The sequence below is a fragment of the Microtus ochrogaster genome, chromosome 19, assembly GCF_000317375.1.
Source record: "Microtus ochrogaster isolate Prairie Vole_2 chromosome 19, MicOch1.0, whole genome shotgun sequence".
Classification (NCBI taxonomy): domain Eukaryota; kingdom Metazoa; phylum Chordata; class Mammalia; order Rodentia; family Cricetidae; genus Microtus; species Microtus ochrogaster.
The window spans coordinates 52,613,727-52,624,848 of record NC_022021.1 but is presented as its reverse complement, the minus strand read 5'-3'; the positions used below and the strand labels follow the sequence as shown (position 1 = coordinate 52,624,848).

The 11,122-nt window shown below is 47.3% G+C and overlaps 1 protein-coding gene across 1 annotated transcript in view; it reads right to left on the bottom strand.

Moving 5' to 3' along the window:
* Nucleotides 1-10,766, bottom strand: part of Slc9a3 (solute carrier family 9 member A3) — a 46,254-nt gene extending 35,488 nt beyond the window's left edge. Inside the window, exon 1 of the mRNA XM_005356724.2 lies at nucleotides 10,559-10,766. Within this exon, the coding sequence (XP_005356781.1) occupies nucleotides 10,559-10,766 (208 nt within the window). The remainder of the gene's footprint in view (nucleotides 1-10,558) is intronic.
* Nucleotides 10,767-11,122: the final 356 nt, after the last annotated feature.

Genomic DNA, 11,122 nt, shown 5'->3' with positions numbered 1-11,122 from the left:
GCGTGACTGCAGCAAGGTGACAGAATGTGACACTCACACACAATGCGTGACTGCAGCAAGGTGACAGAATGCGACACTCACACACAATGTGTGACTGCAGCAAGGTAACAGAGTGCAGCAAGGTGACAGAATGCGACACTCACACACAATGCATGACTGTAGCAAGGTAACAGAATGCGACACTCACACACAAAGTCCATACTCTACATACCAGCAAAAGAACATGACAAAATCTGAAATTTAAAACACTCTGCTATATACCTCAGCACAAAACTGAGACATAAATCAACCTCGCCAGAAATGTCAAGATACACATTACAAAAGCCATAAACTTTGATGGATTAAATCAGATGACAATAAATTAGGATGTTACATGTTTGTGGATTATAAGTCTGAATTTTGCCAAAATGTTGGTTCTTCCTGCTTCATTGCAGCAAGTTACTTTGTGAATTCAGACATCCTGGTCTACAGTGCATTTGCAGAGGCAGAAGCCCAGGAACAGGTGCTCAGTGCTGAAGGAAAACAGGTGAAGCTAACACCGCAATTGCCTGAACTGTTGCAGTGAGGCTTAGGAACTGCCCCAGAGAGCAGACAGATCACCGCCAAAGACCGAGAGAGTAGGCAGAGAAGCATAGAAACTCAGCAGAGAGAGTAAAACACAAAATTTTACAATTTCTAGAAGAAAATAACATGGAGGGGAGAGAGTCTAGAATATCTCAGGTTAGTGATGACTCTTTCAATAAAACATGGTACACAAAACACAAAATGGATAAGTTGTACTTCACTAAAATTTAAAACTTTGGAAAGCTAGGGATGTCAGTCCTTAAAGAAGCACTTGCTGATAATGCATGAAGCCTTGAGTTCCAATCCCTTACTACCCCCCCCCGCACACAATTAAATTAATTAAAAACTTGGGAAAAATCTGTGACTGTTCACCTGACAAAAATTAATATCTATAACATATTTAAAAACACCAAAAGAACTTCTTAAAAGAAGAACAAGTGGCCAATAAATATTAACACATAAAAAAGTTCAATATCCTTAACTATCCCTTAAACACAATTAAAACTACATTGAGATTCCATCTTTCTCTGTTCAGAATGGTAATCAAAAAAACAAGCAACAAATACTTCATAGGATGTCATGGAAAAGTAACCCTAATGCACTGTAAGTGAGAATGTAAATTTGGCAGTCATAAAAATGTGGTTCATAAACAAACGAAGTTTCATAAAGCCATAAAAAACAAAATTAAACAATATGGAGGAAAATAGATAGAAATGGAGATCATCATATTAAACAAAATAAGCAAGACACAAAAAGACAAATAGGGCACTTTTCTCTAACGTGGTGCGATAGTTAATCTTGACTGTCAACTTAGTGGGATTTAGACTCTCCTAGGAGGCATATCTCTGGGTATGTCTGTGAGGGTCTTTCTAGAGAAGAAAGACCGGCCCCAAATCTGGGCAACAGCATTCCAAGGGCTGGAGAAAGTGGTCTGAGCACCAGCGTTCATGTCTCTCTCTCTGCTTCTGTGGATGCAGGGTGACCAGCTGCCTTACACTGGCATTGCTATGCCTTCCACACCATGGTAGAACGTACCTTCAAACTGTGAACCCACACCCTTCCATAGCGTGATAGAACGTACCTTCAAACTGTGAACCCATACACCTTTCTTCAAGATGTTTTTATTTTGAGGCATTTTGTCACAGAGATGTGAAAACTAACTAATAAATACATACAGACTCTCGAATTTTTATGGCCTGTAACAAGAAGATAAGCAGAAGACTTCCCACCAGTAGTGGAAATGGAAAGGGGGGTTACAAGAGAGGGCAATTGGGGATGGGTAAGCCAAGTACATAAAATATATGTGTGAAATTGTCATAATAAAACTCATTGTTTTGTACTATAAATTTATGTTAACTTTAAAGGGTGAGATAAATAAAACAGTTATCTAGAAATTTGAAAATTAAAAACATTTATTTTTAAAGGGACAGGTTCTTACTGCCCATAGCTCAGACTGACCTCAAACTCATCATCTTCTTGCTTCGGGATCCCAAGTGCTAGGATTACTGTCATGTGCTGTTTCCAGCTAAAATTAAGAACTTTTGCCCTGCAAAAGGCACTCTTAAGAGAATTAAAAGGTAAGAGACTGCCCTAGAGTGGAGTTGATATAACCAGGATCACTCCACTGAAAAAAACTAATTTTCCCTCTCCTATCAGCTATCAATTGCAAACCGCTTCTTGGTTAGGTTGGGACTTTGCGCTCACTTCCCATTCTCCATGCTGAGATTTTATCTGTGCAGCCTGTCACGGTCTCAGTAAGCATAAATGTGCATCAACCCTGTTGTGTTTGGAAAATGCTGTTTCCTTGGAGTCACCCACCACCTCTGCATCCTCGTCTGCATAAATCCTTGAACCCTGAGGGTAAGGATATGATAAAGACATCCCATTTAGGGCTGAATGCTCCAAAGTAAGACTGTAAATTCTTAAACATATAACAAGTGGAGTCTACAGAATGGTTCCATTGGTAAAGGCGCTTTGTTCCTAAGCCTGATGACTTGAGTTTGATCCCTGGAACACACAAAAGAAGGGAACTGAGTCCTGAAAGTTGTGATGTCATCTCCTCACATGCACTGTGGCATGGGCACATACCCCAGCCACTGAACACACAAAAACATGAACACACACACACACAATTTAAACTAAAAATATTAACTTTCCTATAGTTGGGATCAGGATCCCACACTGTGGGTTTGGGTTATAAACAGCCAAACACAGCCTTGTGGCTCTCGCAGGCTGCCCATTTGTTCGCAGACTCTTCCTTTGGTAGCACACCTGGGGCTAGTCTGTCCTCACAGTGAGCACTCAAGACAGCACCCAGCAACAGTACGTTGTGTGGGAGGTACTGTGTCCTCAGGAATAGACTGCCCTCAAAGCTCATCTGTTCTTTGTGAATACCTACATTCACCTTCAAATCTCAAGAAACAGAAATAAAAACTGAAAGTTGGGCTGGCAAGATGGCTCAGCAAATAAGCCTGCTACCAAGCCTGAGAATCTGAGTTCTATTCTGGAGACTCGAATAGTGGAAGGGGAGAACCAACTCCTAAAAGTTGTTCTCTGACTTCCACACCCATGCATGCACGCACACACATGCACACGCACACGCACACACATGCACACACACACACGCACACACACACACGCACACACACACACATTTTATAAAGAATGAAGTACTTTTTGCTGCATTTATTTGTTAATTTCATATGTGAGTGAGTGTGTGAGAGAGAGAGAAGGGAGAGGGAGAAAGGGGGAGAGAAAGAGAGAGTTTTAGGACATGTAGAGGTCTGAAGATAATTTTCAGGAGTCAGTTCTTGCCTTCTACCATGAGGGTCCCAGGAATGGAACTTGGGTTATCAGTCTTTTTAAAAATCAGGTAGTGAGCATGTAAAGGTGTTTGCTGCCCAGCCTAATGGCCTAAGTTCAATCCTCAGGACCCACATAGTGGAAGGAAAGAACTGACTCCAAGGATGTTCTCTGACCTCCACAAACGTTCCTTAGCATACATGCATACAGTGTCCAGCTTGGCAATGGTGTTTCTAGCTATTGTGTGACTATCTTGACATTTTTGTTTATTGGCTACCATTATGTTCTGTAACCCTCTCAGACACCAGGTACCTTGTAAGTACCTCATCTGTTGAGCTCATTTCTTACTCCTCCATAGAGAGATGCAGATGCTGGCTCATGCCCTGTGAAATGCCTAGGGCATTGGGGAGACAGGAGCTTATCCCTGTACAGACAGTGGAACCAGGCTGCCATGAGTGCTTATCAGATGCTGTGACATCTACAGGTAGGAACCAGGAGTGTCCAAGTCCAGGGTGAGAGGCACATCACTGACATGTGTGTTTCCAAGAGCCTTGAATGCACAGTGCCTCCTTGGAGAATATGCATCCATCTTCACTTGTCCCTCCCTGAAGTCCTGGAACTCTACACCCAGCCCAAAGTCCTCTCAGGATTTCTAATTTTAGAGGCTGGAGTCAGCTCCATGGACTGACCTGGATGGGCAACACTGGTCTCCTAGATGAGATGAAGAAATGGGCCCCAGACATGGCACTTCCTGGGCAAAGTATGCTTACACACTCCTTCGACAGAGTCTAGGTGTGGGGTAAGAACATGAGCAGTGTGAATATGCATGTGCAAAATCACCCACACTTACATACACACAGGTGGTCGTGTGTGCACCCACATGCTCAGCATAATCAGTAATGAGCCTGTGCTGTTTGCACACACAGGCACACTTCCTAAGAGGCTTACGGTGGATCCACCTCTCACTAGCTGGCTTATACCCTCCCTCCCCACTTCTTCCAGTCTTCCTTGCTAGACTGAGATAAGCCACACTGCTTCCACCCTGCAGCTGGAGCTCCCCAAGTTCCAGGGTCCTCATTTTCAAAGGAGAAATTGTGTTCACTTCCCTGTATTACTGTATCCTGGGTAGCTGCCCCCCAAAGTTCGAGGCTCAGGAGGCCCAGAGAGGGCTAGCGGAAAGGCCTAGCTGATGCTAACCTCTATTGACTCAGATTGAGGGACACAAAGCAGTCCCAGAACATCAGGAGAGCTGCTATGGGTCCCTTGAACAAGCCTGTGCCAAATCTAACACAAAACCTTCAGCGACTAGTGATTTTTCACTTCTCATTTTCTTCAAAAAAAAAAAAATCCCTAAAAACAGGCCTTTTAACGTTCCCATTTTGCCTTGCAAGAAACTCTTTCCCAGCAGAGAATACAAAACTAACTGGACTTTGGCACATCAACTCAGCAGGTGGTAAATCCTGCAGATTTCCCAACTTACCCAGGAGGGGAGAGAGGACCAGGCCACTTCACCTCACTGGATACTTCCCTATTCAGAGACAGCTTGAAAATCTGACCTGGAAATGATGCAGGTTTTGTTCTCATCTAGAGATCACTCCCAGAGCTGGATTGCTAGCTCTACACAAAGCCTTCAGGATACTTGTCTAGGGAAGAGAGGAGCTGGGTGTTCTTCAGGGGGCCCCAGGCAAAGTCCACACCCTTTACCCAACCATGAGCGCCTCCATCTGTCCCTGACCACACCTCCTCCAATCAACAATGCAGCCCCAGTGATCCTGGTCCTGATGGTCTCAGAGTTTGCCCCCCCTCTCCCCCCACTTCTTGGGTCTCTAGGGCTTTAACTTGTCCAGTCCCTTTACTCTGAAGTTTTCCTTACTGCGTCCAAGATGACAACTCCCTCTGCATTTATAGCAGCTCTCCAACCCCTCAGTCTGAACTCTGTCCCCTGTAGCCAGCAGTCTGAGGGCTCTCCTTCAGAGAGGAGATCCTTCTTAGAGAAATGGCACTCAGTGAAAGACGTGGACAAGAGGAACAACTATCTAGAAGCAAAAGCCAATGTACACAAGCCTGACAGACCTCACCTGTCCAGATGTTAGATTGACACTCAGATGTGACACCATACTACTCTAAGCTTATGGGAGCAACCTTTGCCTGCCACACCTGAAAACGTGTTGTCACCAGGGATGCCATGCGCAGGAAATTGGGTGGAAGTTTGGGGAAGAATGTGACTAAGGACTTAGGAATCTCTTCCTTGGACTCAGGACCAAATGGGTGCTGGGAGTTTAAGGTAGGAAAGCCAGGTTCATCAGCATGTCATTTACTCATCTTTGTATGAACATATCCATGTATCCAACCAGTTGTTCATGCCCCACCTTACATGTATTCACTCCTAAACCTGCAGAATCCTTGCTAAGTGCAGACAGGTTAGCCACCAGAGACTCAATAAGAACATACTGCACATTTACTTGAATCAAAAGAGCTTGGAGTTAAGGAAGGTATTCTCAAGAGCTGAGGGAGCCTAGGGATTTCTAAGCTGGGAAGCAGTGGGGTAGTAGGTAGCAGGGTGTGGAGGATAAGGCTAGGGATGAAGGAGGTAGAGTCTGGGCTCCAGCTGGAGTTGAAGAAAGACTTAGCTAGAACTCAGCTGGCACTCAGTTCAGAGCCTTGAAACGCTCACTGGCAGGCCTCCCCTTAGTCCAATGCCAGTGATGGCATTCGACTGTACTAGCCATTGACTCCTTAAGGCAGGGCCAGGCCAGGGAGAGCTGGGGAGCATTCTAAATTCACCAGTACTTGGCAAACCATATCCCTGGCTAGAGGTCTGAGAAGAGAAGAGCAGAAAGAGAAGGGAGACGAGAGGAGACACACACACACACACAGAGAGAGAGAGAGAGAGAGAGAGAGAGAGAGAGAGAGAGAGAGAGAGAGAGAGAGAGAATATTTAGGGGTGTTGTTCAGCCTCAGCACTGAGATGTGGCACCCTAAAACATGGTTTCCTGAGCCTTAGTAGCCATGGCACAGTGATCCCAGGGACCTCCATGTCCTACAACACAGAAGGTTAAAAGCTTTTTTCTAAGGGAAGCTCCAAACCCTGGGGCTGGGTGGAGAAAGGACAGCTGAGTGCATCCTAACCTTGGCAGGCTCATTGCAAATACACCGAGGACCCTATGAGAGACTTAGGGCATACACATCCATAGAAACCCTAATTTTAAAACACCCCAAAGAAACCTAATTGGAAGTCTCAACAAACGACAGACTATAGGGATAGAGCCATGACATAACATGAAGCCAACTAAATGACTAGGTTGCCAGGGCGCAGAGGTGGTGTAGCAGTCTGGCTTGTTACAATGAGCAGTTTGTTGAGGGCTGGCAGGATGCTTGTGACCCACAGTGAGGCTTCCCAGAACAAGAGTCCTAGAAGGCCTAATGTTCTCTCTAGAAAGCAGCAGGGTCACCTGTACACATAGACAGGACTAGCCTTTGTGGGGTCCATCCCTGCAATGCTACCGTACTTCCTAACCTTTCCTCTTTCCTCACATGCTTCAGTTTCAAATGCTGCATGGTATTACAGCTCAAGCAACTGTCCAGGGGCAGTTCCCCAAAATAAGATTTTATACCTTCAATGACTCCCAGCAGATTTTAGAGAAACCCCTCAGCCACATGAGTTCTGTGCTATAGTCTACACCTAGACTGTCTCCCACTGTCTCTGCCTTGCTGACATGGCCCTCACACTATTCTGTTCTGGTCTGAGAGGCTCTTGTTTCTTTACTGATGGGACTCAGCTGGGATTTATCACTATTACTGCCTGGAAGGCCTGGGGGATATCATTCTTCTCCCCTACAATCACCTCCTCCTATTCTTTCCCGTCTTTTTCATCAACCTCTAGTTCCCTCTCTGGCTTTAGCCAGAGGCAACTCTGCTCCTAGCACAGTAACAAGAAACCAAAAGCTGTATGCTGATAGCCCTGCTATAGTCTTTTCCTTCCAGTAAGTCTGAAGCCCAGAAGAAGTTCTGATTGCTCTCCCCACAGCCTCTTTGGTCTTATATTCTGTCTTGTAACCAAAACAGTGGTCTGAGAAGCCAGTCATGACTGAGGCCCACCCTTGACACAACTTCAGCAAGGACCAAAGTCCTCTAAGGCCTGCAGGTAAGGAGGTTCTGTCTTCCCCTAGCATTGCATTGGTCTCTTCCCAGATTCTTCTCAGTTTCTCCTCATCCTTTCCACAAGCTCCCACTAGCCCCTGCTTCAGTCTCTCTTCAACCTCTGCACCACCTCCCTTGGCATCCCTTCAGACTCCTGACCCTGCCTTCTCCTACTCCCTTTTATTCCATAGCTGCCCTACTCCTCTCTTTTCTTTCTTCCTGAAGGACAACTTCCTACTGTGTGCCCCTGAAGCTGCCCGAGTCCACCCTGGATGGAGTCTGACAGCTACTGCTGCCTGTGCCCTGACATGGGCTCTTGTAGCACAGCACCTACCCAGGCTTGAATCCAAACATTGTGGCCATAGGTTGGGGATTCCCAAATGGAAGTGCATGGACAGAGAAAGGAGCACCTCAACCACTTAGGGTGGACTCTGGTCTTCTACCACAGACAATACTCCTCTCCCCCCACCCCAGACACAAGCAAACCCAAATAAAAATAAGATAAATATAAAACTATCCTAAAAAATGAAATACCTGATGCCTAGCCCCTTCTCAGTCTTCCACTCCTGTGCTGTACACAAGCACCTTGCCTCCCTCAGTCACCAACCACAATAATCACGTGACCTGTGTTCTAGGGTCCATGTCGTACTCCCGAGCTAGGTCAAACCCAGCTGGAAGAATTATGACCTCCTAACCTTACAAGGTTGGGCTAGGAGTAAGAAATAATCAGAAGAAAACATGAATCCTATCAGCATAAGACCTTCCCACCCTCTCCTGGAAAGCAGTTTCTGTACAATTTGAGGGTGAATCAGTGTGGACAGACCTAAACATTTTTTTAAAATACGTGGGACTTAACCAGTGAGAGCCATGCCCTTGTCTGGGAGCTGTGGAGGAGTCAGCTATACTACCCAAGTTCACATATGTGCCAGCCATGTGCCTATGTTGAGGACAGAGCTATGTGTGAAGTGGATGTGATGGGGCTTCTGAGGTTGGCTGGACAGGGAAGGCATCTGGGAGGTTTCTGAAGAACAGGTCAAAGTCAGCAGGGATCTGGATAAATCCAGAGTTCACAAGCCGAGGGAAGGGTTGTAAGGCAAGAGTTAGGCATGGGAGTCACTGCCACCAAGAGGTTGGTTCTTAAAGCCAGGCAGAGTAGAGCTGAACCTGCAGAGTGTTTCCCTCAACTTCTCTCCCTCGTGCTTCTGTAATAGAATTTAAGGGTGGACAATGGGTGCCTGGTAGGGTCCTATTAGAGCAAATCCACTCCAAGAGCTAGTACTGGGGAATATTTGCCGCAACTGCCTATTGTTGGGATAGAAAGGGATGGAACTTGGGGCAGAGGCTTTAGCCCTTAGAGGAGAAGGTCTTGTGGACCGGTGGAGTCTTAAAGGTACAGAGATGTCTGCTACCTGGTGTGCAGCTATATCTGAGGAACCTCTGTGGAAAAAAAAAACTCAGTGCCATATTCTTCACTGAACATGCCGGTGACTTGCAGTAGAGGGCAGGGAGTGGGCTAGCAAGGGCCAACACCTGCAGGTTTAAGCAGGGAAGCATGTTGGAGGACAAAGCAGGATTGGTGGGGGTACTTGGAAAGATTGGTGAGAGCCACTCAGCCACCAGGAGGCCTTGGAGACCTGAGAAGAAGGGCCAACTGTAAGTTCTAGAAGTCAGGAGTGAGGTAAAATTGAATAACAGGGAACACCTGGGCCCACTAGACTACTTAAGACAAAGATGTTCTTCTGCAGAGCTGCCTGTCCACTAGTGATCCTCTTAATGATGGCCAGTCCTTTGGGGGCAAGTTCATGTCCCCTAGAGACCTGTAGAACTATAGCCCTTAGGGGCCAGGCTGCCCGTTAGTCAGTGTGCTAGCCTAGTACAAAGCATTGCAGAGAAACCTGGCTGCTGCTGAGCTAAGACACTAAGCTCCAAATCTGTACTTCAGGGCACAGAGATAACACAGAAAGTACACAGACTGGGGATGCTGCAGCCCACGGAGAAGCAGGTGAGCTTGTTGAAAGGGCCTCCTGGGGACCTCCCTGGCCTTTCCTGGACAGTCTGTATGAAAAAGTCATTAGTGTCTTGTCACAGCAGCAGACAGCACAGACCTTACTGAAAAACTCAATCAGACAGTGTCTGTGAGGACAACCAAGTGCTAGATCCACAGGCTAAATAGACAGGAAGAGGAGGTGGCAAGAAGTACTGGAAGAAGAAGATGAAGATGGAGAAGAGGAGGAGGAGGAGGAAGAAACAGCACCTTCACTAACTAGGTGCTCTGAGTCTGAGCTCCCTAAATGTTCTCTCTGCAGCTCACCCCTCCTTTGTCCTGCTAAAGAGGCATGCTTCCTCCCAGGTCTTTGGAGGGGCTTTGTCTGCCTCTTCTATTGCAGAACCCCAAAGGAAACTGGCAGGCTAGGATCTCTGCATCTGTTCTTGCTCTCCTCACACAGGGGTCTAGTAAATTCCACAGAGACCACATATCACCACCTCCAGAAAGATACTGAAGCTTTGGTCCTCCTAAAATTTTTAAGAGGTCTGACCTTCCTCTCTCCTTGCTAGGTACTTTTTCAGTCCCACTTCCCAGATTCACTGAGTCAGCTATGAGAGGAGCACCATCCTCCTCTCCAGACAAGGGGTCATGAGTTTTCGTGGATTTCACCAAAAGCTATTTATTGAAACCCTGTCTCGAACAACAACAACAAAGCTTATTTATTTATTTATTTTTACTGTCTGGAATGAGACTTCATGCCGGTGCCACTTACACTCAGTGCAATACCAAGCCCCAAGGTACCCAGCAGGGCAGCTAACTAGAGAAGGATTTGGGCAGAGCAGTCGTTCTGAGCCTGCGACTGTGGGCGACACCTGCCCTGTAGGACCAGAGTATGAAGCCTTCGGGTGTGCTTCTCCAACCAACACCGGCACCAACTCTCCCTGGATGTGCCTCTTCCTCAGAAAGGAATAAATTCTAGGGCAAAGACAGGTGGTACAGACTCTACGGGCATGACTAAGACTCAGTCATGGGATACTGTGATCCAAAAAACCCAGGGCCGCTTACCGATTTTGGCCAAACTAGCCACTAGGATCCAAAGCGCGATGATGTATGGATCCTGGACGTGGTGCCATTTGAAGGTGACCACCTGGAAGCTCTCATCTGCGCTGGGTTCCGCCTCAGAGGCTGTCGCCCCTCGCAGGCTGGTCAGCGCCAGCACCAGCACCAGCGCCAGCAGCGGCTTCCAGCCTGGTTCCAGAGCCGGATGCCACATTGCGGCTGCTCAGCTTTGGGAGCCAACACGCATACCGTGGTGAGTCCCTGCGTTCTCTGTCCCGGCGCTCAGCGCGATCCGGGAGCTGGCAACAGTCAGGTCCCCCGACAGCCGGGGTGGCCTTTAATCCCGCTGCCCCCTCCCGCGCCAGGGCGGGGCTTTCCCGCCCCCGCTGCGCACACGTGAATGCAAACAGTTCAGCCTTAGAGGCACTCACGCCGGCCCTGCTCACACCCACCTAGTCGCTTGGGCCCCTGCCTGGAAATCTGGGCTCTCAGGGTGCTGCGTACTCCTGAGCTAGCAGCCAGGACCTGTGGATCTGGAGGTCCTCGAGGTCGCTCGCCCCCAAGGTCTAG